The sequence below is a fragment of the Pongo pygmaeus genome, chromosome 12, assembly GCF_028885625.2.
Source record: "Pongo pygmaeus isolate AG05252 chromosome 12, NHGRI_mPonPyg2-v2.0_pri, whole genome shotgun sequence".
NCBI lineage: Eukaryota > Metazoa > Chordata > Mammalia > Primates > Hominidae > Pongo > Pongo pygmaeus.
Window position 1 is genome coordinate 106,553,253 of NC_072385.2, and position 27,522 is coordinate 106,580,774.

General features: G+C 50.4%; 4 protein-coding genes across 13 annotated transcripts in view; 3 read left to right on the plus strand and 1 right to left on the minus strand.

Moving 5' to 3' along the window:
- The window catches only part of PPM1G (protein phosphatase, Mg2+/Mn2+ dependent 1G), a 29,220-nt gene extending 18,724 nt beyond the window's left edge, over positions 1 to 10,496 (plus strand). The window contains exons 2-10 of the mRNA XM_054476126.2: positions 4,499 to 4,568; positions 5,403 to 5,488; positions 5,803 to 5,935; positions 6,594 to 7,009; positions 7,590 to 7,730; positions 8,082 to 8,316; positions 9,084 to 9,213; positions 9,461 to 9,563; positions 9,881 to 10,496. Of these exons, the coding sequence (XP_054332101.1) occupies positions 4,499 to 4,568; positions 5,403 to 5,488; positions 5,803 to 5,935; positions 6,594 to 7,009; positions 7,590 to 7,730; positions 8,082 to 8,316; positions 9,084 to 9,213; positions 9,461 to 9,563; positions 9,881 to 10,087 (1,521 nt within the window). The 3' untranslated portion in view covers positions 10,088 to 10,496. The remainder of the gene's footprint in view (positions 1 to 4,498; positions 4,569 to 5,402; positions 5,489 to 5,802; positions 5,936 to 6,593; positions 7,010 to 7,589; positions 7,731 to 8,081; positions 8,317 to 9,083; positions 9,214 to 9,460; positions 9,564 to 9,880) is intronic.
- Positions 10,497 to 10,721: 225 nt separating this feature from the next.
- Positions 10,722 to 14,453, plus strand: ZNF513 (zinc finger protein 513). 4 transcript variants are annotated; one of them, XM_054476120.2, is made up of 5 exons: positions 10,722 to 10,929; positions 11,439 to 11,594; positions 12,633 to 13,220; positions 13,316 to 13,992; positions 14,174 to 14,453. In XM_054476120.2, exons 2-5 carry the CDS (start codon positions 11,570 to 11,572, stop codon positions 14,432 to 14,434), a joined length of 1,551 nt encoding a protein of 516 aa, XP_054332095.1. In that variant the 5' UTR covers positions 10,722 to 10,929; positions 11,439 to 11,569; the 3' UTR covers positions 14,435 to 14,453. The 4 variants fall into 4 exon arrangements, with proteins under 4 accessions (XP_054332095.1, XP_054332096.1, XP_054332093.1 ...); XM_054476118.2 differs by lacking the exon at positions 10,722 to 10,929 and adding an exon at positions 10,951 to 11,218; XM_054476121.2 differs by having other exon boundaries at positions 13,316 to 14,453.
- Positions 14,454 to 14,559: 106 nt separating this feature from the next.
- On the minus strand, positions 14,560 to 21,449 carry SNX17 (sorting nexin 17). The gene is made up of 15 exons (XM_054476134.2): positions 21,248 to 21,449; positions 20,716 to 20,790; positions 19,325 to 19,442; positions 18,756 to 18,820; positions 18,092 to 18,202; positions 17,888 to 17,978; positions 17,626 to 17,713; positions 17,301 to 17,370; positions 16,584 to 16,676; positions 15,973 to 16,176; positions 15,716 to 15,841; positions 15,504 to 15,581; positions 15,301 to 15,375; positions 15,168 to 15,209; positions 14,560 to 15,082 (listed from the first exon to the last, which is right to left on the minus strand). The coding sequence occupies exons 1-15, from the start codon at positions 21,308 to 21,310 to the stop codon at positions 14,969 to 14,971; spliced, it is 1,413 nt and encodes a 470-aa protein (XP_054332109.1). The 5' UTR covers positions 21,311 to 21,449; the 3' UTR covers positions 14,560 to 14,968.
- Positions 21,450 to 21,553: 104 nt separating this feature from the next.
- On the plus strand, positions 21,554 to 27,522 carry EIF2B4 (eukaryotic translation initiation factor 2B subunit delta). 7 transcript variants are annotated; one of them, XM_054476129.2, is made up of 13 exons: positions 21,554 to 21,780; positions 22,145 to 22,188; positions 22,515 to 22,650; positions 22,846 to 23,052; positions 23,325 to 23,404; positions 23,595 to 23,686; positions 23,920 to 24,034; positions 24,237 to 24,313; positions 24,494 to 24,596; positions 24,852 to 24,979; positions 25,117 to 25,294; positions 26,976 to 27,156; positions 27,275 to 27,522. In XM_054476129.2, the coding sequence occupies exons 1-13, from the start codon at positions 21,750 to 21,752 to the stop codon at positions 27,472 to 27,474; spliced, it is 1,572 nt and encodes a 523-aa protein (XP_054332104.1). In that variant the 5' UTR covers positions 21,554 to 21,749; the 3' UTR covers positions 27,475 to 27,522. The 7 variants fall into 7 exon arrangements, with proteins under 7 accessions (XP_054332104.1, XP_054332106.1, XP_054332105.1 ...); XM_054476131.2 differs by having other exon boundaries at positions 21,655 to 21,780; positions 24,852 to 24,883; XM_054476130.2 differs by having other exon boundaries at positions 21,655 to 21,780; positions 22,849 to 23,052.

Below are 27,522 nucleotides of genomic sequence, written 5' to 3' on the forward strand. Positions count from 1 at the left end.
GAAACTATCAAGGGGGTAAACAACCTATAGAATGGGAGAAAATATTCACAAAGTATACGTCCAACAAAGGTCTAATATCCAAAATCTATAAGGAACCTAACAAGCAAAAAGCAAATAACCCCCTTAAAAAGTGGGCAAAGGACATGAACAGATACTTCTCAAAAGACGTACCTGTGGCCCACAAACATGAAAAAATGCTCATTTCTAATCATCAGGCAAATGCAAATCAGAACCACAAGATACCATCTCATACCAGTCAGAACAGCTTTGTTAAAATGTCAAAAAATGAGAAACGTTGGTGAGGCTGCAGAGGAAAGCAGACACTTGTACACTGTTGGTGAAGGTGTAAATTAATTTAGTCTAGGCATGGTCAGTTTGGAGATTTCTCAGAGAACTAAGAGTGGAACTACCATTAGATCCAGCAATCTGATTGCTGGATATACGCCCAAAGGAAAATAAATCATTCTGCCAAAACAACATATGTACCTGTATGTTCATTGTGGCACTATTCACAATAGTAAAAACATTGAATCAACTCATGTGCCCATCAGTGGTGGACTGGAAAAGAAAAGAAAATATGGTACATAGCCATCATGGAATACTATGCACCCATTAAAAATAATGAAATAATGTCTTTGCAACAACATGAATGTAGCTGGAGGGCATTATCCTAAGTGAACTAACATGGAAACAGAAAACCAAATACTGCATGTTCTCACTTGTAAGTGGGACCTGAACATCAAGTATACATGGATATAAAGATGGCAACAATAGACACTGGGGTCTACTAGAGGTGGCGGCGCAGCAGGGTGGGGGTGGGGGTTGTGTGGCAGAGGAACAGCTGAAAAACTACCTATTTGATACTATACCCACCACCTGGGAAACGGGTTCAGTCATACCCCAAACTTCAGGATCACACAATATACCTTTCTAACAAACTTACACATGTACTCTGTGATTCTAAAATAAACATCGAAAAATAAGAAAACTGACATGGTTTGTACTGTTTAATCTGACATAATGGCTAGGGGAAATGAAGTCTGCAGAATAGCTATTTGGGGATGTTGTTGTTGTTGTTGAGATGAGGTCTCACTATGTTGCCCAGGCTGGTTTTGAACTCCTGACCTCAAGCAGTCCTCCTGCCTTGACCTCCCAAAATGTTGAGATTACATGCATGAGCCACTGCCAAAATGGCTATTTGGATTGCTGTTAAGGTTATTACATTCTCTGTGAAGTAAGATCTTGAAGGAGAAGGATTTGAGTTCAGGAGTTTAAGAAAAAATGTTAATCTAGGAAGAGAGGATAATTTCTGTGTTTGGCCAGGCGCAATGGCTCACGCCTGTAATCCCAGTGTTTTGGGAGGCCAAGGTGGGCAGATCACTTGAGCTCAGGAGTTTGAGACGAGCCTGGGCAACATGGTGAAACCCCGTCTCTACTGAAAATACAAAAATTGGCTGGGCATGATGGCAGGTGCCTACTGTAATTTCAGCTACTCGGGAGACTAAGGCAGGAGAATTGCTTGAACCTGGGAAGTGGAGGTTATGGTGAGCCTAGATCGTGCCACTGCACTCCAGCCTGGGAGACTCCATCTCAAAAAAAAAAAGAAAACAAGATGCTGAAATGAAGTAATGACCACAGTCAATGTGATCCTATAACTTTGTTTTCTTTTAGAGATGGGGTCTCCCTCTGTCACCCAGGCTGGAGTGCAGTGGTGCATCATAGCTTTCTGTAGCCTCCACCTCCCGGGCTCAGGTGGTCCTCTTGCCTCAGTGTTCCGAGTAGTTAGGACTGACTGCAGGTGCATGCTGCTATGCCTGGCTAACTTTAAAATTTTTTTGTAGAGGCGGGATCTTGCTGTGTTGCCTAGGCTGGTCTCAAACTCCTGATCTCAATCAGTCCTCCTGCCTACCTTCCCAGAGCGCTGGGATTACAGGTGTGAGCCATCGCACCCAGCCAATCTCATAACATTTTATGACTAGCAAACTTAGTAGTTCTGATTCAGGCATAAATCAGTTGGTGGGGTTATACAAGGTTGGGTGAGTTTTTCTAGATTGCTAAGAGACCATGTTGAAATACTTGGCTCTGTCTCAGTAAGGGATAGAGAGAAGCAAAGGTATGGGTAAAGGTTATGAGCAAACATGTAAAGGGGGCAAATTAAAGTGTTTAGGGAAGGTGAAGCAATTCCAAATCATAATATAGATCCCAAGCCTCACCAAGAAGTGAAGGAGAGGGTAATTGTGCAATAGTTCTCTGGACTGAGACCTCAAGGTGTAAGATGAATCTTTATTGTGGGTGGTCTTCTTTGAGAAAAAGAACAAAAAAGAAAAATGTGAAATGGGTGCCAAATTTCAGAGCAGAATATACATATATGTGTATGTGTGTGTGTATATATATATATTTATGTAGCAAATTCCAGTTTACAAAGGGCTTTTACGTGTTTTGCATCATTGTCAACAGTCCTGTGATGATGTGGGTGTGGTGGATATTGTAATTCCACATCACAGAGGATAAAATTGAGGCACACCATAAGGTAGCTGACCAGAGATCATGCAGTATATGGTAGAATGGCAACTTGAGGCCAGTTCTTAGGTGTGTTTGTTCTTATTCAGAATGGAACAATGTGGTTTATTGTACAAAAATTTTAAAATGAATGTTGAAAAGTAGAAATTATTACCCAAATCTCACCCTCTGTGGTTGTTTGCTATGTGATCTTCCAGACTCACATATACATGTAGATACTTTTTTTTTTTTTTTTTTTTGAGACGGAGTCTTGCTCTGTCGCCCAGGCTGGAGTGCAGTGGCGCAATCTCGGCTCACTGCAGGCTCTGCCTCCTGGGTTCACGCCATTCTCCTGCCTCAGCCTCCCAAGTAGCTGGGACTACAGGCACCCGCCACCACCTCCAGCTAATTTTTTGTATTTTTAGTAGAGACGGGGTTTCACCATGTTAGCCAGGATGGTCTTGATCTCCTGACCTCGTGATCCGCCCGCCTGGGCCTCCCAAAGTGCTGGGATTACAGGCGTGAGCCACTGCGGCCGTCCTCACATGTAGATACTTTTTAACTTTTTGCTTTTAACCACTTAAGATATTGTGAACTCATTTCCAAATTAACATATATTTGCTTTTAACAGCTACATGTAGTCCACTGGAGTTACGTACCATTTGTAATCTATTCCTGGAAATTTAGATGGTTACAACTGTTTTTTATTTTATTTATTTATTTATTTAGAGACGGAGTCTGACTCTGTCGCCCAGGCTGGAGCACAGTGGTGTGATCTTGGCTCACTGCAACCTCCATCTCCCGGGTTCAAGTGATTCTCCTGCCTCACCCTTCCTAGTAGCTGGGACTACAGGCGCACACCACCACGCCTGGCTAATTTTTGTATTTTTAGTAGAGATGGGGTTTCACCATGTTGGCCAGGATGGTATTGATCTCTTGACTTCGTGATCTGCCCGCCTTGGCCTCCCAAAGTGCTGGGATTACAGGCGTGAGCCACCACATCCGGCCTCAACTGTTTTTTATTATAAATAATGCCGTAGGCCGGGTGCAGTGGCTCACTTATGTAATCCCAGCACTTTGGGAGACCGAGGCGGGTGGATCACGAGGTCAGGAGATCGAGACCATCCTGGCTAACATGGTGAAACCCCGTCTCTACTAAAAATACAAAAAATTAGCCGGGCGTGGTGGTGGGTGCCTGTAGTCCCAGCTACTCGGGAGGCTGAGGCAGGAGAATGGCGTGAACCTGGGAGGCGAAGCTTGCAGTGAGCAGAGATTGCACCACTGCACTCCAGCCTGGGCAACAGAGTGAGACTCTGTCTCAAAAAATAATAAATAAATAAATAAATAAATAAATAAATAAATAAAGCTGTATACAGCCTGGCCAACACTTTGGGAGGCCAAGGCAGGCAGATCACAAGGTCAGGAGTTCGAGACCAGCCTGACCAACATGGTGAAACCCCATCTCTACTAAAAATACAAAAGTTAGCCAGGCATGGTGGCACGTGCCTGTAATCTCAGCTATTCAGCAGGCGGAGGCAGGAGAACCGCTTGAACCCAGGAGGCGGAGGTTGCAGTGAGCCAAGATCGCGCCACTGCACTCCAGCCTGGGTGACAGGGCAAGACTCTGTCTCAAAAAAAAAAAAAAAAAAAGAAGAAAAAATCCTTTATTCTGGTTTTCCCGTAGCTTCCACAGATCCAAAAGGGTCAGGTTTATTTCCAGAGGCCAAATATTCTGCCATCTGGACTGAGATATCTCTTAGGTTGAGGTTATTATAGAGGTAGTAACCTGATTCTTTCTTCCTTTTCTCCTTCCCCTTTCCTCCTTTGCCTCCCTCCTCTTTTCTTTCTCTGTATTCATTTTATCATTCCTTCTTCCTTTCTTATTTCTAGGCCATATAGGCCAGCCAGGGAAAGGTTAGTAAGGTGTGACATTGATCCCTATGACCTGAGGAATATTCTTTGACCTTGAGACATGCTGATTATGCTCTTCTTTTCCTAGGATGCTCACAACTGTATTCCAGAGCTGGACAGTGAGACAGCCATGTTTTCTGTCTACGATGGACATGGAGGTAACTTTAACAGATCATATTGGTAACATTCTAGGACCCCAATTCCAGACGTTCCAGGGCAAGAACAGGTCCCTTGTTCATTTACTTTCCAAGGCCTGGCCCTCATTATCATTTCCTGCCTGGTGCTGTTTTTCTGTATTCTGTCATTCTTTTTTCCCAGTAGGTACTGTATCGGTTTATAATCTTACCAGGACTTGTTTTAATCCAAAGAGCCTCTTTATCTTTTTTTATTTTTTTAATCTTTATTTTTATTTTATTTTTATTTTTTAAAATTTATTTTTAAAATTTTTAGGCCAGGCGCACGGTAGCTCACGCCTGTAATCCCAGCACAGTGGATCACGAGGTCAGGAGTTCGAGACCAGCCTGACCAATATGGTGAAACCCCATCTCTACTAAAAATACAAAAATTAGCTGGGCGTAGTGGCGGGCGCCTCGGGAGGCTGAGGCAGGAGAATCACTTGAACCTGGGAAATGGAGGTTGCAGTGAGCCAAGACCATGCCACAGCACTCCAGCCTGGGCAACAGAGCAAGACTCTGTGTTAAAAAAAAAAAAATGTGTACCCAGATGAGCTGATTCTTTATCTTTTTTTCACTGGAGAACTAAGTATACAGGTGAGAAAAGATGAGATATTTATACCCGAGAGAATTGATGGCGAAATCCATTGTTTTGGATCAGAACTTCCCCAAACAGTGTCCTTCAAATAGGGTTCAGGGGTGCTAAGATATTTATCCCCTCAACCCTTGGGGTTCACGCCAGTATGGCATATAAATATTGTATCACTTTCTATGTGTGGGGAGCAGTGCTCCAGGTGACCTTCCTTCCTTTCCTTCTAGGGGAGGAAGTTGCCTTGTACTGTGCCAAATATCTTCCTGATATCATCAAAGATCAGAAGGCCTACAAGGAAGGCAAGCTGCAGAAGGTGTGTCTGCTTAACACTGCCCATTCCTCACTTGTGTAGGCTTTTCGCTTGTTCTCTAGCTCTTGGGCTTTTCCTTTCTTTTTGTCCTTTAGCTGCTGCTGCTTATTTACTCATGAAGAATTCTGTTCCTAAAACGAGCTTATTGGCCGCCTTTTAGACTTGTCTTATTATTCCTAGGCCTCTGAACTGTTTTTGTCTGTGAGTGTCTCTTAGTGTGGTGGCTCACACTCTAATTTGTATTCCATCCTTGTGCTCAGGATTGTACATAGGGAGTTCATTTTGTACTACTCTTAGACTATTTTGCTCATATTCAGGCTTTAGAAGATGCCTTCTTGGCTATTGATGCCAAACTGACCACTGAGGAAGTCATTAAAGAGCTGGCACAGATTGCAGGGCGACCCACTGAGGATGAAGATGAAAAAGAAAAAGTAGCTGATGAAGATGATGGTGAGTGTGGCATCCCTTGTTTGAGGGGAAATCAGCATTTTAAGAAATATTATTTAATATTACTTATCAATTCTAAGATAGGATGGCTTTCTAGGGACCTGGGGAGTCCTTATGTTAAAGAAACCTATGGTGTTCTCCTGCATTGTATGTGATTATGAAAAGGAGGGAGAGAATTATCTTCGTTGAGTGGCATCTGAGCTGTAAGCATTGTATATATGTTATCTTTTGTCATTGTGATGGGGTCTTCCTGGTTCCTGCGGGTATTTATGTGTTTTTTTTCCCCCTCAAGACTGGAGCAGTTATTAGCCCCAATAGCCAGTCATTAAGCCTAAAGCCTACTTCACAATAGCATTGTGGCCTTCCTGGATCCTCAGCCAGAATAGGGTTTTTACAGCTTAACAATAACAAATGAGACGTCAGAGGGGAAGTATAGTAACTAGTGTTGTTTTGATTAAGAAGAGGATGAAACACAAAAACCAAAAGAAGTCTGTGGAGGAGGAGGAGCTAGGGCATGTTCTTCTGAGACTTGAGCAAGAGGAACCTTAGGAGTGGGAGGTTGTGGGGAAGTTAGAGGCTGCAAGGGCTGTTGAGGTAGTGAGAGGGACGGATCCCATGAGGAGTCTGGCATGGGGGCTCTGATTTAGCCTCTTCCCTGCAGTGGACAATGAGGAGGCTGCACTGCTGCATGAAGAGGCTACCATGACTATTGAAGAGCTGCTGACACGCTACGGGCAGAACTGTCACAAGGGCCCTCCCCACAGCAAATCTGGAGCTGGGACAGGCGAGGAACCAGGGTCCCAGGGCCTCAATGGGGAGGCAGGACCTGAGGACTCAACTAGGGAAACTCCTTCACAGGAAAATGGCCCCACAGCCAAGGCCTACACAGGCTTTTCCTCCAACTCGGAACGTGGGACTGAGGCAGGCCAAGTTGGTGAGCCTGGCATTCCCACTGGTGAGGCTGGGCCTTCCTGCTCTTCAGCCTCTGACAAGCTGCCTCGAGTTGCTAAGTCCAAGTTCTTTGAGGACAGTGAGGATGAGTCAGATGAGGCGGAGGAGGAAGAGGAAGACAGTGAGGTAAGGGCCTGTGAGGGCAGGCAGATACTGAAGTTGCAGAGAGGTCCTGTTTGGTTGCCGTCTGTAGTTTTCAACTCTCTTTCCTTCTCCTATTTTGACATCATCCCCCAAGACCCACTGTATTCTAAGCTTTAGCCTTGAATTCATTGAGCTCCATCATCGCAGGTACCATTTGCCTTCTTACCTCTTCCTTTGTTGATACTATAACAAGCAGATCTAGTTCTGGCTTTTCAGAGTCTGTCTCCTATAGAGAGAACAAGGAGATAGGTGTTACCTTGGCTAGTTGACTGTTTTCTTCTCTGGAAAATTTATTTTCTGGCCACAGTGCCTGAAAGATACTTTTGGCTGGCAGCCCTTGCCTTGTCCTGGGCCTTTTGCTGGTGACTGCTAAGCCCAGTTCAGGATGTCAGTTGTACTTATGCTAGCCCTTTCCGTCCCCCCAATTTTCATGACCATATACTTGTATCTTTCAGTGTTTTGAGGACCTGTGTTCAGTCAGGACCTCTTGATTCTGAGTATGAGCTGTGGGGAGGGAGGGGATCATCCCAGTCTCAGCAGTCTGGGATCCTCCCCCTGGCAGGAATGCAGCGAGGAAGAGGATGGCTACAGCAGTGAGGAGGCAGAGAATGAGGAAGATGAGGATGACACCGAGGAGGCTGAAGAGGACGATGAAGAAGAAGAAGAAGAGATGATGGTGCCAGGGATGGAAGGCAAAGAGGAGGTGTGTGGGGAAGGGGAGCAATGAGTCTTAAAAAGCCACAAGGCAGGTGTCAGTCCCCTAATTTTGATTTTGAGACAGGGGATCCCCCTGATACTTTAGGATGGAAGTAATAGTCATGGGGATTTATTCTGCAAGGGGAATGAGATGGTAAGCCTTTGGGGTCGAATTATCTAAAAACGAGGGAGAGGGAGTGTGCTGCTGTCTCTAGAAAGATGAAATCTGTGCTTCTCCTGTTTGTTAAAGCTCTTTTGGGGGTCCCAGTGAAAGCAAGCATAGGTGAACGGTCAGGAGCACATCAGTGTGGAACACATGTTCAGAAGCTCCCATGATGCTCCTTTTCTTCCTCTTAAGCCTGGCTCTGACAGTGGTACAACAGCGGTGGTGGCCCTGATACGAGGGAAGCAGTTGATTGTAGCCAACGCAGGAGACTCTCGCTGTGTGGTATCTGAGGCTGGCAAAGCTTTAGACATGTCCTATGATCACAAACCAGAGGATGAAGTAGAACTAGCACGCATCAAGAATGCTGGTGGCAAGGTCACCATGGATGGGCGAGTCAACGGGGGCCTCAACCTCTCCAGAGCCATTGGTAAGGGCCAAGAAACTGGGAAAGACTTCTAGGGTCTTTCTCTCTGTCCCAGACTACCTAGTAGCAAACTTTAATCTTCCTAGTGCTTGTGCCTTTCAAAGCACTTTAATATCTAATACCTCTGTTCTTATATTCCTGTGAAATAACTAAGATGGGTATAGGTATCATTATACACAGGTATCATTATACCCATCTTATGTAACATTTGAATGATGAAAAAGACCGGTGAGTGCCGGGCACAGTGGCTTACGCCTGTAATCCCAGCACTTTGGGAGGCTGAGGTGGGTGGATCACCTGAGGTCAGGAGTTCGAGGCCAGCCTGGCCAACATGGTGAAACCCCATCTCTACTAAAAAAAAATAATAATAATACAAAAATTAGCTGGGCATGGTGGCGCAAGCCTGTAATCCCAGCTACTCGGGAGGCTGAGGCAGGAGAACCTCTTGAATCCGGGAGGCGGAGGTTGTAGTGAGCCAAGATCGTGCCATTACACTCCAGCCTGGGCTACAAGAGCAAAACTCCATCTCAAAAAAAAAAAAAAAAAAAAGATTTAAAAGAAAAAGACCAGTGAGTGACTTTCTTAAGGTTCAGCAGTCTGGTGGCAGGGTTGAAACTAGAAAAACTAGGACTTAGGACTCAGTTCTCCATTCCTCTAGATTATGGAACTTTGTAAAGAAGGGAAATGAATGGCAAGGTTTGACCTGCCACAAACACAAGTCTGTGGGAAGTATCCAAACTGCTCATCAACCAACCATTCCTTTACTCCAGGGGACCACTTCTATAAGAGAAACAAGAACCTGCCACCTGAGGAACAGATGATTTCAGCCCTTCCTGACATCAAGGTGCTGACTCTCACTGACGACCATGAATTCATGGTCATTGCCTGTGATGGCATCTGGTGAGCACTGGCAGAATGCCCAAAATTCCCCTTTCTGCAGCATGTCTTCTCTTATAGGGCTCAAGGCACCTCTAGGATTAGAGCCTAGGCAGACCTAGACCTCTTGGTGGGTGAAGAGCACCCAGACTAAGGCAGAGCTGAGAATTTCTGTAGTTATTTACACTGGCCTGGACCACCACCTCTGTCCATACTCCTCTACTCTGCCTTAGTGAGACTGGAAGATTCTGACTGTTGTTCTCGACCCCAGGAATGTGATGAGCAGCCAGGAAGTTGTAGATTTCATTCAATCAAAGATCAGCCAGCGTGATGAAAATGGGGAGCTTCGGTTATTGTCATCCATTGTGGAAGAGGTGAGTACCAGGGTGGAGAAGAGAGGGTGTCTAGTCTGCACAGTTAGGGCTCACTCTTTTCATCTGAGCTAAGTCGGCAGTCTGGGAGCATTATTAATTGCTGACAGACGCTAAACCCCGACTACAAAGTTCCACCTTCTCTCATTTCCCTGACTTAGCCTTATGCCTTATGGACTAGCAGGTGGGCCGTTTTGTGATACCTCTTGCCCATTGCTCTCCTACCACCCTAACTCAGCAAGCCAGCCCACTTGTGGGCCTGTAGGTGCCCGGCAAGGTGTTCAAACCCTGTGGCTGAGCTACGCCCATCCCTTTTTTAGCTGCTGGATCAGTGCCTGGCACCAGACACTTCTGGGGATGGTACAGGGTGTGACAACATGACCTGCATCATCATTTGCTTCAAGCCCCGAAACACAGCAGAGCTCCAGCCAGAGAGTGGCAAGCGAAAACTAGAGGAGGTGCTCTCTACTGAGGGGGCTGAAGAAAATGGCAACAGCGACAAGAAGAAGAAGGCCAAGCGGGACTAGCAGTCATCCAGACCCCTGCCCACCTAGACTGTTTTCTGAGCCCTCCGGAACTGAGACTGAGTTTTGTCTTTTTCCTTTAGCCTTAGCAGTGGGTATGAGGTGTGCAGGGGGAGCTGGGTGGCTTCACTCCGCCCATTCCAAAGAGGGCTCTCCCTCCACACTGCAGCCGGGAGCCTCTGCTGTCCTCCCCAGCCGCCTCTTTGCTCCTCGGGCTCATCACCGGTTCTGTGCCTGTGCTCTGTTGTGTTGGAGGGAAGGACTGGCGGTTCTGGTTTTTACTCTGTGAACACTTTATTTAAGGACATTCTTTTTTATTGGCGGCTCCATGGCCCTCGGCCGCTTGCACCCGCTCTCTGTTGTACACTTTCAATCAACACTTTTTCAGACTAAAGGCCAAAACCTAATCGTACGCATCGTGTCTTTTTTTTTCTTCTGCCGTGGCCCCCAACTTGGCCCCATCTGTAGCATCTGGCGAGCCCCCATGTGAGTGTATGCGTGTGCTCATATGTGTCCTGCGCGTGTATAGGGGAGCCCAGAGCGAGCTGCTGGCAGGCCGGCCTGGCGGGCGTCGCGGCTGCCGCTCGCCCCCTCCTGGAGCCAGAAATGATCTAGTTCTCCCAGGGACAGGTCGGGACCGGTCTGGCTAGCCTGAAGCCTGGAGTCGGGCAGGACGCCGCCTGCGCGGCTCCCCGGCCGGCTCCCCCCGGCCGCTGATTGGCTTGCTCCTCGCCTCGTCACAATCACTTCCCGGTCACGCCATTGAGGCTCCCGCCGCGGCCGCTTCCCACGGACTACGCGTCCCGTGCGTCTCTGCGGCGGCGGAAGCGGAAGCGAGTACGGAGGTACCAGCTGGTCTCCGTAGGGGGGTAGGGGGCTCCATGAATGGAAGTGGCGGCGGCGGCGGGAGCGGCCTGAGCTGGGCGCTGGGGCCAGGGCCGGGGGCTGCCCAGGGCCCGCGCCGCTGCATGGGGGCGGCCCGCGGGCCCTGAGAGGAAGGGCAGACGGGCGGGCCGAGATAGGAGGGGCGGGGTCGGGCGGCCGCAGGCCGGAGGCGCGTCGGGCTGGAGCCGGTCACGATGCCCCGAAGGAAGCAAAGCCACCCGCAGCCCGTGAAATGCGAGGGGGTCAAAGGTCAGGGGTCAGGGGCCTTGGGAAAGGAGCGGGGGTGGGGTCAGTGGAGTGGGCTCAGGTCAGGGTGGAGGAGGACTCCTGAGGGATGAAGTGGGCGATCCAGACTCCTAGCTTCCCACCGAGGCACTAAGGGAATCAGAGTGGGTCAGCGAGTACGGGAAGTGTGGTCCACGAGGGCTGGTTCCTGAGGGAGAATCCACAAGCCCCCTCCCCTCTTCAGTGGATACTGAAGACTCCCTCGACGAAGGACCCGGGGCCCTGGTATTGGAGAGTGATTTGCTACTAGGCCAGGATCTGGAGTTTGAGGAGGAAGAGGAAGAGGAGGAAGGCGACGGCAACAGTGACCAGCTCATGGGCTTCGAGAGAGACTCGGAAGGTGGGTTTTCGGGTCTTGGTTAAGGATTAGCGGCCGCTGGAGACCCCAGCCCTTCAGGAGGCAGGTTAGGTGAACAGAACACCATTTCCTGCCACAACCGAGGGCTGGTTTAGTTTACATTTGAGCTAGATGACTTCATTTGTTTAATGATCCAATCACTTCCATCACTTTGATGAGGTGAAGTTCTGAGGCCTGGTCAAAGGTGATAGGAATAGGAGGGTGGGTGAATCACATGGAACAACTGATTAAAAGTAAATGCCCTGTCCCTCTCCCTAGCCCATTCCTTATGTGTATTTACTTTTAAGAGAGGTTCAGGGAAGCAAACTCTGTAAATCATTCAACCCAGTACTTAGGTCTAATCTAACTCCCTTTCACCTGCAGCGTATGCTCCTTTTGTATTGAGAGGTTTTAGTTTCTGTCTTTATCCTTCCATGTCCCTCTTCCCTGTGATCTTAGCATCACCCTGCCCTAATTTGCTGCACTACCTATCCACTTATGCAGATGTTTTTTGAAAGTCATTGAGGGGATCCATGTAAATATCAATCTGTTCTTTAGGCAGGCAAGTGGTATTACATGCATTACTTTCATTGTCTCCACTTCCCTCCAAATTTTGCCTCAGAGATAGGTTTTATTTTATATCAGCTCCTTACTAAAAGGGGCCTTAGCAATAGAGCTTAGAAAAAGGTCTTGGGGCTCTCTCCCTTTTGTATTTTTGCTTTCTTGTCTTAAGAATTAATTACATTATGGATTCATTTCAGTCTGTGATCCACTGTGAGCCCTTGATCCTTGCCCATTGAGTGAAACTAGATTCAGGTCAATTTTACCATCACTAGATTAGTCCAGTATAAGAGGTAGACAATTCATGTTGAATTTTCTGGAATTACTGCAGGGGAGACCTTGATTCCTAGGAGGGAACTAAAGGGATCATCAAAGCTAAGGGTGGAGCCAAGCAAGTGGGAAGACCATAAGTGAAAAAGGGAGAGTTTGGAGCCTGATCCTACCCCATGCTGATGTCTCTTCTCATGTCTATTTCACCAGGAGACTCTCTGGGGGCCAGGCCTGGGCTTCCCTATGGGCTGAGCGACGATGAGTCTGGGGGCGGCCGGGCACTAAGTGCGGAGAGTGAAGTTGAGGAGCCAGCCAAGGGTCCAGGGGAGGCCAGGGGTGAGAGGCCAGGCCCAGCCTGCCAGCTGTGTGGGGGGCCGACAGGTGAGGGGCCGTGTTGTGGGGCAGGAGGGCCGGGTGGGGGGCCCCTGCTGCCCCCACGGCTACTGTACTCATGCCGCCTCTGCACCTTCGTGTCCCACTACTCGAGCCACCTGAAGCGGCACATGCAGACACACAGCGGAGAGAAGCCGTTCCGCTGTGGCCGCTGCCCCTACGCCTCAGCCCAGCTCGTCAACCTGACACGACATACCCGCACCCACACTGGCGAGAAGCCCTACCGCTGTCCCCACTGCCCCTTTGCCTGCAGCAGCCTGGGCAACCTGAGGCGGCATCAGCGTACCCACGCAGGGCCCCCCACTCCTCCCTGCCCGACCTGTGGCTTCCGCTGCTGTGCTCCACGACCAGCCCGGCCTCCCAGTCCCACAGAGCAGGAGGGGGCGGTGTCCCGGCGACCTGAAGGTAAGACACACCAGGGACCAAAGATCTTGGGACATGGGTGGCTGGCCCTAGGAATGCTTGGATTGGATTCATAGCCCAGGTCTTTGTCCCCACAGATGCTCTGCTCCTTCCAGATTTGAGCCTCCATGTGCCACCAGGTGGTGCCAGTTTCCTGCCAGACTGTGGGCAGCTGCGGGGTGAAGGGGAGGGCCTCTGCGGGACTGGATCAGAACCACTGCCAGAGCTGCTATTCCCTTGGACCTGCCGGGGCTGTGGACAAGAGCTGGAGGAGGGTGAGGGTAGTCGGCTGGGAGCTGCCATGTGTGGGCGCTGCATGCGAGGAGAGGCTGGAGGGGGTGCCAGTGGGGGGCCCCAGGGCCCCAGTGACAAAGGCTTTGCCTGTAGCCTCTGCCCCTTTGCCACTCACTATCCCAACCACCTGGCCCGGCACATGAAGACACACAGTGGTGAGAAGCCCTTCCGCTGCGCCCGCTGTCCTTATGCCTCTGCTCATCTGGATAACCTGAAACGGCACCAGCGCGTCCATACAGGAGAGAAGCCCTACAAGTGCCCCCTCTGCCCTTATGCCTGTGGCAATCTCGCCAACCTCAAGCGTCATGGTCGCATCCACTCTGGTGACAAACCTTTTCGGTGTAGCCTTTGCAACTACAGCTGCAACCAGAGCATGAACCTCAAACGTCACATGCTGCGGCACACAGGCGAGAAGCCCTTCCGCTGTGCCACCTGCGCCTATACCACGGGCCACTGGGACAACTACAAGCGCCACCAGAAGGTGCATGGCCACGGTGGGGCAGGAGGGCCTGGTCTCTCTGCCTCTGAGGGCTGGGCCCCACCTCATAGCCCACCCTCTGTTTTGAGCTCTCGGGGCCCACCAGCCCTGGGGACTGCTGGCAGCCGGGCTGTCCATACAGACTCACCCTGAACTAGGTCCTTCTTCCCCATGTTTTATACAGACGGACCAGAAGCCACCTTTTTCTCCCCCGCTGGCCAGGGGCTCCACACCGACTAACCTAGGCACTATAAGGACCAGCCCAACCCCATGGGCGGGGGGCCCATATGGACCAGGGGGCCTTGCCTTGACTGATGCACTTCATGAGCTCAGTGAGAAGGGCCCTGTATTCACCTCCACTGCCTGCAGGGGCTGTGGACAAACCCCGGCTGGGGGACTCCCCAGCCTCCCACCTGTTTATTTAACTTATTTCAGTGCTTTATAATAAAGGAAACACTAACAAAGCCATGTCTATGCTGAATTGGCAATGGCAGGCAATTTGGCCTTACCCTTAGCATAGTAGTCCATGCTGTGATGGGGGAAGCAGGGGCAGTGAGAGGGAACCAGAGGTAGGCAGCAGTCAGGCTGAGTTTAATGATGGGGAACTGGGCCAGACCAAACACAGACCTCTGCCCATCCCCTTGGCCTTTGGCCTATGGCCCCAAGAAGCCAGAAGCGGCCCAGAGGGAGCTATGGTTCCTCCCCAAGGCAGGCAGCCATGGTCCCTTAGACTTTGTGCAAAATACTAAATGCTAATTTGGCATTGAGGGCCAGCTCTGAAAAGAGAAGGGGCAATCCTCTGTGCAGCCAGCCCAGGGGACAAGGAAAGGTAGGTTACGAGGCCCTTGGCCAAGAGAAAAGGGGAAGGTAGGAAGGAAGAAGGAAAAGACCCCTCCGCCCCTAGCATGAGGGACACAGGCACAGGGCAAGTTTCTGTAAATTCCTCTGGGGTAGAGGGCAGACATCCAAGCAGTGGAGATTACAGATCCTCATCTCCAATGCCCTCGAAGGCGAAATTGCCGTGGACATCACTGGCACTGGCATCTGTGCTGGGACTGCCAATTCCCCGCAAGCTCACAGCACTCAGCTTACTCTGTAACAAAGGCAGGGTGGGGTCAGAGATCTTGGGCGTGCAAGATCCCCCAACAAACAGCAACCTCACCAACCCTGGAACTCACTGAGAGTTTGACCATAGACTCCCGGGTGGCATCAGGTGACTCCTGGGGAAGAAGAGGCAGAGGTGTCAGAAACTCACTAGGAGAGGTGAGGCAGGGCTGAGAGCCAGGGTTCTGACCAGGAGGTAATACTTACAAGCAGTGGTGGGGACTTCACTGCTTGCTGGCTGTCTGAGCGTCTCAGAGTGCCCCCCACCCGCCGGCGCAGCATCTGGGGACAGATACAAGGTGCCGGTGAGGGCAGGATCACTTCTCTCTCTCTCAAGAGAAGCCTCACATCTAGGACAAAAGGCAAGGGGAGCACACCTGCTCACTGCTCAGTCCACACTTGCTGCCTACCTTCCTGATACTGCCTCCAGATTTCTTCACCATCAGTTCATCAACCATGGACTGCAAGCAGATGCTCATCATGATAGCCTGAGGGCAAGAAGAGTGTCCAGCTTGACCAGAGTGGTCACTCTGAGCCCAGCACCACTAATGGCTCCCATATTGAGTACTGGAAACTCTACACTTCAAGGTGCTCCAGAGGAGGGCTGAGGGTAGGTTCACACCTGGGGGCTAGTGATGGTGACCCACTGTAGCCGGTCCTTGCTCACGAGGTATTCAAAAGCCAGTTCCAGGCGCACCTCACCCCGGCCCCGGCCTGGGCTGCTCGTGCTTCCACTGGGCAATGGTACCTGGGAGAGGAAGGGGAATTCGGTTGAGTTCACTCTGACCAACCTGTCTGGCTCCCTGACCCACTGCAGCCCATACCTAAGCTCAAGGCTTGCCAGGCCCCCAACCCAGGCCTTCCCCTAACCCGACTCACAGAGGAGGTGACCCGCCAGCATCGCATGCGGGTGACCCGGAAGGAGCCTTCTCGGAGTTGCTGGCCAGGCAGGCGGAGCTGCAGGCTGAGTTCACTGTTGCCTGCACTCACCACCACAGGACAGTCCTTTTCTGGGAAGTCAGCCACACAGGCATCAAAGCGCAGGTAGCCATAGTGCCGCAGCGTCTGGGCCAGTCTCAGGAACTGAAAAATGGTCATCACGTGGGGGTAGATTAGGAGGGGGAATGGGGCAGCTCAGAAAAAGCAACCCCGGCCGGGCGCGGTGGCTCACGCCTATAATCCCAGCACTTTAGGGGGCAGAGGCAGGCAGATCACAAGGTCAGGAGATCAAGACCATCCTGGCTAACACGATGAAACCCTGTCTCTCCCAAAAATACAAAAAATTAGCCAGGCATCGTGGCAGGTGCCTGTAGCCCCAGCTACTTGGGAGGCTGAGGCAGGAGAATGGTGTGAACCCGGGAGGCAGAGCTTGCAGTGAGCCAAGATTGCGCCACTGCACTTCAACCTGGGCGACAGAGCGAGACTCCATGTCTTTAAAAAAAAAAAAAAAGCAAACCCTTGGAGGAAGACAGAGAGGAGGCAGGGCTCACCTCCTTCTTGGAGACTTTCTCTTGCAGAGATTTGAGTTGCCGGTGCTGTTCCTTGGTGACCAAGATCCACCCACGCTCAATATCTGATACCGTCTATAGTAGAGACAAGGGGCAGGCAGTAGGAGGTCCCAGTCAGCAATCCAAGGAAAGTGTCTACCATTACCTCTGTCCAGCCCGACCCCTAGCCCCACACTTGAGCGACCTCTTTGCAGTAAGTCCTTGATCTTGTCAGCTTAATAAAAGTAGGGAGGGCCGGGCGCGGTGGCTCACGCTTGTAATCCCAGCACTTTGGGAGGCCGAGGCGGGCGGATCACGAGGTCAGGAGATCGAGACCACAGTGAAACCCCGTCTCTACTAAAAATACAAAAAAATTAGCGGGGCATGGTGGCGGGCGCCTGTAGTCCCAGCTACTCGGAGAGGCTAAGGCAGGAGAATGGCATGAACCCGGGAGGCGGAGCTTGCAGTGAGCCGAGATCGCGCCACTGCACTCCAGCCTGGGTGACAGAGGGAGACTCCATCTCAAAAAAAAAAATAAATTAAAAATAAATAAATAAATAAATAAAAGTAGGGAGAGTAGATATTGTGCCAGCAGCACTGATAGTATTCTAGGAACTTCCCCACAAGTTGGGAACAAAGACATGACAGCAGTTTTCTTGGGAGAGTGAGTCACCAGTTATTTTCTTCAGGGGAAGGGTTCTGAGGCAGCTCCAAGCTCACCTGAGCATAAAGTAGGTTCAGGCCAACCCGGTTCTCCATGACATCGTCATCATAGGCAGAGTCCCAATAACTGTGAGGCCAAAGGGTGGAAAGGGGTAATGGGGCTAAGCTGGGGTAAGGCAAGAGGTAGAATGGAAAACGGGCAAAACAGGAGCAATCTGCAACTATCAGGGGCTAATGGTATCGTGGGAGGAAGCTTGGGAGGCCTGGCAGAAACACCCAGCACTACACCCCCTTGTCCAGATTATTCTGTCTCAATATGTGGCCCAATAATCCAATCCAGCACAGCACCTCCCACCCCGCCCCTTCCAGGCCCAGCCCTGACCTCTTCCTTAGCACAATCTTATACTCCTGACTCCGAAGGCTGGTGACAGACACATAAGGCAGCTCAAACTCTTGCAACTTCCGTACAACTATGGGTTAAAAAAAAAAAAAAAAAGAAAAAAGGAAAATGTAGTGAGATTTAAAGGAAGGGAAATCAAGAAAGTGGTGCCCTGAGGCAATGTTCATTCTGGGGGTGGGGAGTTAGGGGGGCTGCAAACTCACTACTGAAGTACAAGGAAGCAGTCAAGTCCAGAGAAACTCACAAGAAAAGGCTCCATCCTCTTTTTCTCGAACTAAGAATAGACTAAAGTATCCAATCAAGTCATCTGGAAGATCCAGCTTTGCGGCTACAGCCTGGGGATAGGGATAGAAGTACAGCTCATCATACTGGCTGGTTCCAATCATTCTCCAAGCCCAGGACCCTGGGATGCAGGGGAAGAAGGGGCAGTGCTGAACAAGCGCCTCACCTCCAGGACATCCTCAGTCTGATCTGAAGTTAGCACGTTGACCAGAACTTTCTGCCCGTTGCTGAGCAGCACTTCCAAGGACACTTCCTCTGTGGGGACCTGCTGTGTCTCCTGTTGTGAGCACACATGGGGATGGGAGGCACTGCCTTGTCCCTTGCCTTGACCTATGCCCAACTCTATTTCTAGGTCCCTTGTGTGTCTTTATTCTCAGCTGCTTAAATATAAGCTGGGATTTCTTTGATTTCATAGGAATAGAAGAAGTTCCATTCCATTAAAAAAGATGACTCCTCTGTTATTAAGATGACATGGCCTGGCTGGGTGTGGTGGCTCACACCCGTAATCCCAGCACTTTGGGAGGCCAAGGCGGGTGGATCACCTGAGGTCAGGAGTTCGACACCAGCCAGGCCAACACGGCAAAACCCCGTCTCCACTAAAAATACAAAAATTAGCCGGACATGGTGGCGGGCGCCTGTAATTCTAGCTACTTGGGAGGCTGAGGCAGGAGAATCGCTTGAATCCGGGAGGCGGAGGTTGCAGTGAGCTGAGATCGCACCACTGCACTCCAGCCTGTGCAAAAGAGCGAGACTCTGTCTCAAAAAAAATAAAAGACATGACCTTCCAGCAAGGTCCTTTCCTTAAATCTTAGTCCCACCCAAAGCCCTACCTGTTGTGCCCGACGCAGAAAACTGTTGAAGGTCTCGCTGCTCCCAAGCAATGGGTCTTGCCGAACTATGAGGACAAGAGAACAGTATTGCAGGAACTTAGCACTCACTCTTGGCTCCCCAGTCCTCCTCTCAGTAGGTTCCCCCGACCCCATTTCCTGGGCTGATGGTGGCCAGCCACATCCCCCAGCTGGCCTCACCTCACTCACTGTTTGCATAAATTCTTCACCTGCCCCACCCTTGGCTGCCATCTAGGTGAGTCCAGTCTATAGAACTAGGGAAATAACAATGATGTTAATCTAAAGCACATCAGATACAAAGTAAGTTCTCTCCACTGATATTGACTAGTGTTATACTAGCATTTCTCATAGATGTTAGTGCCCAAATTGTTTTGCTAGTACACAGAGTTATACATCCTTGTAGACTATTTACTTTGCTAATTGCATAACAGATCAAACAAGAGCCTTCCTAGATCTAGAAATGAAATCAGGCCCTTCGACAGAACCAGCTGTTTTTAAGTCTCTCCCCACAGTCCTCAATATAGTCAACCTAGTTTCCTGCAACCACTCACCAGCTTGCATGTACTTCTCTAACTGCTCTCTCCTCTGTTCTACCTCAGCAGGAGTCAGAGAGAAAAGCTTCTTTGGGGGAAATGCAGGAAGCACATTGGCCCCATACTCCTTCCGAAGCTATTTAGAGAAAGAGATACAACCCTTCACATAAACACAGAAAATGAGATGAGGCAATCTACATATGCTCATAATGTTCTCTTGGGTGCCCCTCCCTTCCCTCAGTCCCTGTTCCCCTGTCTACCCTGGTCATCTGAGAAACAATTCCTTTGACAGCGGTAGCATCTCAAGGGAGCTGTCCTAGATATAAGTTGTTCTCTATCTTGTGTACAAGTCAGCCCCTCCACAGTACGGGGAGGATTTGTACTGGGCCAGGACCTATAGGGAGCCCCTTGACCACCTAGCAAGACTGTTCACTGAACCCTCAAAGGAAGGAAAGGGCTTTATAAAGTGCACAGTTAATAGCTAAGTCTGTTCACAAAATATCTTAGGACTTAAAGGGACTTTGCAGATTAAAGAATCCATCTTTCAGTTGTAGAAACTGAGGCCCAAAGAAATCAGGTAACGGCCAGGTACCGTGGCTCATGCCTGTAATCCCAGCATTTTGGGAGGCCAAGGTGGGTGGATCACCTGAGGTCAGGAGTTTGAGACCAGCCTGGCCAACATAGTGAAACCCCTCTCTACTAAAAATACAAAAATTAGCCGGGTGTGGCGGCAGCCGCCTGTAATCCCAGCTACTCAGGAGGCTGAGGAAGGAGAATTGCTTGAACCCAGGAGGCAGAGGTTGCAGTGAGCCGAGACCGTGCCTGGGCAACAAGAGAGAAACTCCGTCCCCAAAAAAAATATCAGGTAACTTGCACAGGGTTGCACAACTAATTATCAGTGGAGCTCTACTGAGTTAAATAGAGTTTATGATCTGGTAAGGAAGGAGGAGAAACATTGCATCACAGATACATAACGATAATTGGCACAGCTAAACACACTGAAATGAGCCGAAGAACACAAAAGGAAATCGGTGAATCGTTTGTATAAGCAGGGAAAAGAATTTCAAGTTGCCGCTCAGATGACAAAAGGAATGTGCTTTGACAGCCTGGGTGGAGGTAGTGGGGGGGAGGGGTTGGTTTGTCCATGCAGGGGTAAAGGCTACTAGAGCAGTAAGACTGGACAGAGAACCAGAATATAAGAACAGGAAGGAGCAGTTGTTGCGCGGACATTAAGCTTCTTAGGGAGTTCCCGGAAATGTCAGACAAGATAAACCAGGACCCTCCCCTGTGGCAGTCATTAAAGGGGAACTACAGCCTACGGGAACAAGAAGAGCGGGTAAAGGGAGACACTGATGTCCACGTGTAGGGAAGGGCTTGAAGCTGTCTCAAGGCAGGGGTGCTAGTCCCACCTGCTCGTGCAGCCCCAGGAGCTGGCTGTAGCGCACCCGACAGTGCAGGACTCCATTCACGTGAATGTTATAGGCCTGAGGACACAAAAGTAGTCAAGAATTTTAGGGTTGCGGTCTGCGCAACCCCCCTGAGAACCCTGGCCGGAAGTTGCCTGGCAACTCGCCGGAGTAACACGCTAATCTCCCGAGGGTTAGTTCGCTTGTTTTCGCCAGGGCCAGGTCCCAAAGCTGAAGAGCCAGTCCGGGGGAAATTCGGACGCTTGTGTTGCAGTCTCCCTGCCCAAGAGGCCAGTGACGCCCACCAGGGCAGCTGCGGCCTAGCTCGGGGAGGCGACCCGGCCTAAGGGCCTACAGGAGCTCGGGCGACGACTGCACGAATCACACACACGAGATAAGCTCCCAGAGAGGCCGTCGGGAGTCGGCGGCCCAGGACCAGGCCCGAAGGGTGGCGGTCAGGCCTCAGAGGCCGCTCCGAGACGGCTCGGGCCCGTTATCCCCGCCCCTGCCCGGCCCGGCTCCGGCCGCTCCTCACCACGTAGGCGGAGCCGCCGCTGTCCCCGCTGCGGGACTCGGTTTCGGGAATGGAAAAGTGCATGTTCCCTACGGCACGGCACTGCACGGCACGGCCGGGCTCCGGACTGTGAGGGCCGCAGCGGCTCTGCACGCTCCCCCTCCGCTGCTCAGCAAGTCCCCGCAGCCTCACTCGCCATTTTGGGAGCCCTGCGATCCGATGTGGGAAGGCGGTGGGACGTCGGTTCTGGGACGCAATCGCCTGGGCATGCTGGGAACTGTAGTCTAAAGGGCAAGAGCCACCTGTCCGGACAGGGAGCTCAAAGTGGAGTTGGCCCTCATTGCAACCCGTAGTGCGGGGCGGGGCCCCGGGGCCCGTCGGAAATTGTAGTCCGATTGGGGCTGTGCGCTTCGCTTCTGCGGCTCAGCCTCCAGCCCAGGTGGCGCTGTGGACCCTGCAGCCGCCGAGCGAGGCAGTGGGGCGGCTCCGTGACCACGGCGGGCGGAGCCTAGGACTGAGAGCGATGGCTGCTGTGGCCGTAGCTGTTCGCGAGGGTGAGTGAAGAGCCGGGCCTGCCCACCGGTACGCGGGGCCGACGAGCTCCGAACAGCTAGTGCCGGGCCCTGAGCGTCTTTGGGCCCCGCCGTTCCGTTCCAGCGCCACGCTGGGCTCCGGTCTACACAGTCTCGTGCGCAGTCCCGCGCCGCGCACCGGCTGGTTGCTGTGAGGAGGGTCGGTGACCCCTCCTTTCCTTTGATCCGCCGCGCAGTGCGTCCCCACGCGGATCCCTGGCTCGCCTCGCCCCTGCCGGCGGAGCCGTGGTCATGCCAACCCAGCAGACGGCTGCGCCGAGTACTAGTGCCCCCAAACCCTCCCAGAGTCTCTCTGGCTCACTTTGTGCCCTGTTTTCTGATGCAGACTCGGGATCCGGGATGAAGGCGGAGCTTCCCCCTAGGCCTGGGGTAAGTGAGGCTTCCCTCCGAAGCCGCCTGCCAAGCGCTACGCAGGAGGCTGTGCCAGCTTTATTCCGCCCCAGCTCCCATCCCGTGTCGGTTTATTTCTCAGTAAAGCCAGGAGATTTTACAGAGGTCTTGCAATCCTAGCGATATATGATTCTGTTCCTGGAGGAGAAACGTCAGTCTCTGTGGATGTAAGCTTGTAACAGGTAGCTTGTGGAAGTTACGAAGAACTAGGGATTTAACCATGTGGAAATCTTGTAAGCATCCAATAGTGTTTGTTCCCCTTTGGAATTGTTGGGGAAGAGCAGTATCCTATGTCTGTGTCTCAGGCAGTGGGGAGGGAAATGACCAAAGAAGAAAAGCTGCAGCTTCGGAAGGAAAAGAAACAGCAGAAGAAGAAACGGAAGGAAGAAAAGGGGGCAGAACCAGAAACTGGCTCTGCTGTGTCTGCAGCCCAATGTCAAGGTGAGTGAGGGGTCTCTTTTAAAGGGCTGGGGTGTGGAGCTGGTAGAGGGATGTGGTGGGAGAGACAGGACAAAGTTGATTTAAGCAAGTGTGTAAAGCAAAGAGATTTACAAGGAGAGAAACTAGTTTTAGCTGGGGCACGGATATCACCTGCCTGCAGCTTGGGCATTTTTTTTTTTTTTTTAATGCTTTTAGTAGGCCCAACCAGAGAACTGCCAGAATCGGGCATTCAGTTGGGCACTCCTGGGGAGAAAGTTCCAGCTGGTCGGAGTAAGGCCGAACTTCGGGCTGAGCGTCGAGCAAAGCAGGAGGCTGAGCGGGCCCTGAAACAGGCAAAAAAAGGGGAACAAGGAGGACCACCTCCTAAGGCCAGCCCCAGCACAGCTGGAGAAACCCCCTCAGGTATCTTCCCTTCATTTTAAGACCTCCCTTACTCCTAATTATAACGCCAGCTCAGGCTGCCCTATAGTAAAACAGCTCTCCCCTCTTATTCTTGGGACCCGGAGTTCTGAATTGTTCCTGCAACCCCATCATCCTATCCCTATTTCCTTTTCTACCCTATTCTCCCGTTTTCTCCACATCATCCTGTTTTTCTTGATGCCCCTTATACCCTAAGAGCAAATTACACATTTCAAGACCTACAGTGTCCTGAAAACATGATCATTATCTTTCAGGAGTGAAGCGTCTCCCTGAGTACCCTCAGGTTGATGACCTACTTCTGAGAAGGCTTGTTAAAAAACCAGAGCGTCAACAGGTAGGAAGTGGGTTTGATGCCTGGCTAGAAAGCGCCTAGGGAAATGGACTGGAGGGAGGAAAGGTGCTGGGTGCAAAGTGAGAAGGATGGGTGCTTGGGTCACAGTAGTCTTACTGTTCACTTCCTTTCCAGCTTTATCCCATCATTTTTAAACTCTGGGCCATTGGTCCTGTTCCCTTGTTTTGTCAAGGTTCCTACACGAAAGGATTATGGATCCAAAGTCAGTCTCTTCTCTCACCTACCCCAGTACAGCAGACAAAACTCTCTGACCCAGTTTATGAGGTAGGATCCTATGAAATTGTCATAACTTTTGAGTCTGAGGAGTTTTAGTAGGTCAGTATTGAAAGTGTCTAGTAATCTGAGATGGACTCTGTAGGAAAAAGTATGAACCCAAGGCAGAACTGTAGAGGAAGTGGGGAAATCTGCTAGTGAAGGGAGTTCCTTTTCATCAGGGGCAGGTGGGCAGTAGATGCTCAAGCTCCCTTTCAAAGTATGTGACACCGCCATCCCATCAGCATCCCATCCTCTGTGATCCACCCAGCCATGGTGCGACTCGGCCTGCAGTACTCCCAGGGCCTGGTCAGTGGCTCCAATGCCCGGTGTATTGCCCTGCTTCGTGCCTTGCAGCAGGTATGTTCCATCCTGTTCTCTCTTATGATCCAACCCCACCTCCCCAAACACTACCCCAGCTTCTGTCACCCAAGGTCATCTCTGGGGGACAGAGGGAATACTCCTACCCTCAGAACATTTTCCTCAGTGAAGCTTACCCCCAGTCCCTATTCAGAGATCTTTATTCAGGGGCATTTTGCAGATCACCTTGTGTACCCTATAGGTGATTCAGGATTACACAACACCGCCCAATGAAGAACTCTCCAGGGATCTAGTGAATAAACTAAAACCCTACATGAGGTAGGGACAACACTATAAGTCCACTCCCAGCTTGCCCAATCTTTGTCTTGTACTCTTTTTCCTGCTTTTCTCTCTTCATTTTGTGTTCTATTTTCTTTTTAAAGACTTTTTTTTAAAATGTGAAAGCTTTGTAAGTTGTGAAGAGTTGCACAGATATAAGGTATTGCTGTTGTATTACAGCTTCCTGACTCAGTGCCGTCCCCTGTCAGCGAGCATGCACAACGCCATCAAGTTCCTTAACAAGGAAATCACCAGTGTGGGCAGTTCCAAGCGGGAAGAGGAGGTGATGAGTATGAGAAATAAGGAAGGCATGCACCTGTGGGTAAAATTAAGAAACATGTTAAAAACTCCCGGGAAGGCCAACATAAGCCTATTTTTGCCCTAGTCAAGGGTTAAGGAATGGTTTGGCCATTCTGACTTGTACCATCTCTGGGCCCGCTATAGGCTTGTCATCATACACATATTCAAGCACCTAGCATGATCATCAGAGGGATAAAAGTGTCCATTTCTTGTTCACTAAGGATTTTACTCCATTTAGGCCAAGTCAGAACTTCGAGCAGCCATTGATCGGTATGTGCAAGAGAAGATTGTGCTTGCAGCTCAGGCAATTTCACGCTTTGCTTACCAGAAGATCAGTAATGGAGATGTGATCCTGGTATATGGATGGTATGGTCCAGACCCTGTGACTGAGCAGATCGGGAGTTGGAATGATCTGAAGAAGGGACTACCCACTTGCCTTTGGGAATAAGTTAGTCATCAGTTACTGACATTTATAACTGAATCCTCCTCTTCATTCACTCTAGCTCATCTCTGGTATCACGAATTCTTCAGGAGGCTTGGACAGAGGGCCGGCGGTTTCGGGTGGTAGTGGTGGACAGCCGGCCATGGCTGGAAGGAAGGCACACACTACGTTCTCTAGTCCATGCTGGTGTCCCAGCCTCCTACCTGCTGATTCCTGCAGCCTCCTATGTGCTCCCAGAGGTAAGTACAGAGGAAAAGGACTCCAAAGTTGGTGGTAAAAAGGTGTAGTAGTATAGACATAATCTCACCTTCCCAAAGTCACAGTTTTGTTTTTGTTTTGAGATAAGGATGGAGTGCAATGACGTGATCACAGCTCACTGCAGTCTTGACCTCCTGGGCTCGGATGATCTTCCCACCTCCGCCTGAGTAGCTGGGACTACTGGTGTGTGCCACCATGCCCAGCTAGTTTTTATTTTTCTTGTAGAGATGGGATATCGCTACGTTGCCCAGGCTGGAACTCCTGGGCTCAAGCAGTTCCCCCTGTCTCGGCCTCCCAAAGTACTGGGATCATAGGCATGAGCCACTGTGCCCAGCCACAATTATTTAAAAATATTAGAATTATATAGCCCTGGCTTGGCGCCATGGCTCAACGCCTGCAATCTCAGCACTTTGGGGGTCCAAGGCAGGAGGATCACTTGAGCCCAGGAGTTCAAGACCAGCCTGCTCAACATAATGAGACCCTGTCTACACACAAACACACACACACACACACACACACACACACACACACAATTAGCTGGGCACGGTGGCATGCGCATGTAGTTCCAGCTACTTAGGAGGCTGAGGTGAGAGGATTGCTTGAGCCCAGGAGGTTGAGGCTACAGTGAGCTGTGATTGCACCACTACACTCCAGCCTGGGCGACAGAGTGAAACCCTGTGTCAAAAAAATAATTATATAACCCTGTTTATATTTAATTGGAAAAACACTGACAGTATATTACAGCAGTCTAACTATTGCAAAAACATTACATTAAACTAGCAACCAGGAAGAGGGAACAAGACAAAAGTAACTTGAAAGTTTAGTTTTCCTGTGGGAGATTTTGTGGGTCAGTGGTCAGGTGTTTTCACAGAAGAAAAGCCATCATTAAGATTTATTAGGCCGGGCACGGTAGCTCAAGCCTGTAATCCCAGCACTTTGGGAGGCCGAGGCAGGCGAATCACGAGGTCAGGAGTTCGCAGTCATCCTGGCTAACACAGTGAAACCCCGTCTCTACTAAAAATACAAAAAATTAGCCAGGCGTGGTGGTGGGCGCCTGTAGTCCCAGCTAATCTGGAGGCTGAGGCAGGAGAATGGCGTGAACCTGGGAGGCAGAGCTTGCAGTGAGCCAAGATCACGCCACTGCACTCCAGCCTCGGTGACAGAGTGAGACTCCGTCTCAAAAAAAAAAAAAAGATTATTAATTGCCGTACTCCATGGCTTACGCCTGTTTTCCTAGCACTTTGGGAGGCTGAGGTGGCAGATCACCTGAGGTTGGGAGTTCGAGACCAGCCTGACCAACATGGAGAAGTCTCTACTAAAAATATAAAAATACAACAAATCAGCTGGGAGTAGTGGTGCATGCCTGTAATCCCAGCTACTCGGGAGGCTGAGGCAGGAGAATCACTTGAACCCAGGAGGCAGAGGTTGTGGTGAGCCGAGATCGCGCCATTGCATTCCAGCCTGGGCAACGACAGCAAAACTTCGTCTCAAAAAAAAAAAAAGATTTATTACTTGTTTCTTTGTTTTTGTTTCTTTCCCTTCTTTTCACAGGTGTTGAGATTTATTACTTGTCTTAATGTTGCTGTACTGTAAGTAGGGGACCTTATTTTGCATTGATACAACAATGACATTTTTTTCTTCCCCTTCTCCTGTGAAACACAGGTTTCCAAGGTGCTATTGGGAGCTCATGCACTCTTGGCCAACGGGTCTGTGATGTCACGGGTAGGGACAGCACAGTTAGCCCTGGTGGCTCGAGCCCATAACGTACCAGTGCTGGTTTGCTGTGAAACATACAAGTTCTGTGAGCGTGTGCAGACTGATGCCTTTGTCTCTAATGAGCTAGGTAAGGAGGCAAAAGAGAAGCCTCCAGCTACCTGTGAAGACTTGAGAGGGAGGGAGAGGGATGGATAAACTAGAACTTCTTTTCTCAAAGAACATAATGGGTATACCTTCCATTGCAGATGACCCTGATGATCTGCAGTGTAAGCGGGGAGAACATGTCGCGCTGGCTAACTGGCAGAACCACGCATCCCTACGGTTGTTGAATCTAGTCTATGATGTGACTCCCCCAGAGCTTGTGGATCTGGTGATCACGGAGCTGGGGATGATCCCTTGCAGTTCTGTACCTGTTGTTCTACGAGTCAAGAGCAGTGACCAGTGAAGGGGGAAACACAGGGTTAATAAATGCCATACTCCCTACCCTCAGCAA

Excerpts from the sequence above, each read along its gene's own strand:
- ZNF513 (XM_054476118.2), top strand. The coding sequence starts at position 11,164 with ATGCCCCGAAGGAAGCAAAGCCACCCGCAGCCCGTGAAATGCGAGGGG. Across the intron at positions 13,221-13,315 it reads GGTGTCCCGGCGACCTGAAG|ATGCTCTGCTCCTTCCAGAT; the intron begins GTAAGACACACC and ends TTGTCCCCACAG. Across the intron at positions 13,993-14,173 it reads ACTACAAGCGCCACCAGAAG|ACGGACCAGAAGCCACCTTT; the intron begins GTGCATGGCCAC and ends TGTTTTATACAG.
- SNX17 (XM_054476134.2), bottom strand. The coding sequence starts at position 21,310 with ATGCACTTTTCCATTCCCGAAACCGAGTCCCGCAGCGGGGACAGCGGC. Across the intron at positions 17,371-17,625 it reads AAGATTGTGCTAAGGAAGAG|TTATTGGGACTCTGCCTATG; the intron begins GTCAGGGCTGGG and ends TTGGCCTCACAG. Across the intron at positions 15,376-15,503 it reads CTGGAGGCAGTATCAGGAAG|ATGCTGCGCCGGCGGGTGGG; the intron begins GTAGGCAGCAAG and ends ATCTGTCCCCAG.
- EIF2B4 (XM_054476127.2), top strand. The coding sequence starts at position 22,051 with ATGCCAACCCAGCAGACGGCTGCGCCGAGTACTAGTGCCCCCAAACCC. Across the intron at positions 22,651-22,845 it reads GTCTGCAGCCCAATGTCAAG|TAGGCCCAACCAGAGAACTG; the intron begins GTGAGTGAGGGG and ends TAATGCTTTTAG. Across the intron at positions 24,035-24,236 it reads TGCTTCGTGCCTTGCAGCAG|GTGATTCAGGATTACACAAC; the intron begins GTATGTTCCATC and ends TGTACCCTATAG.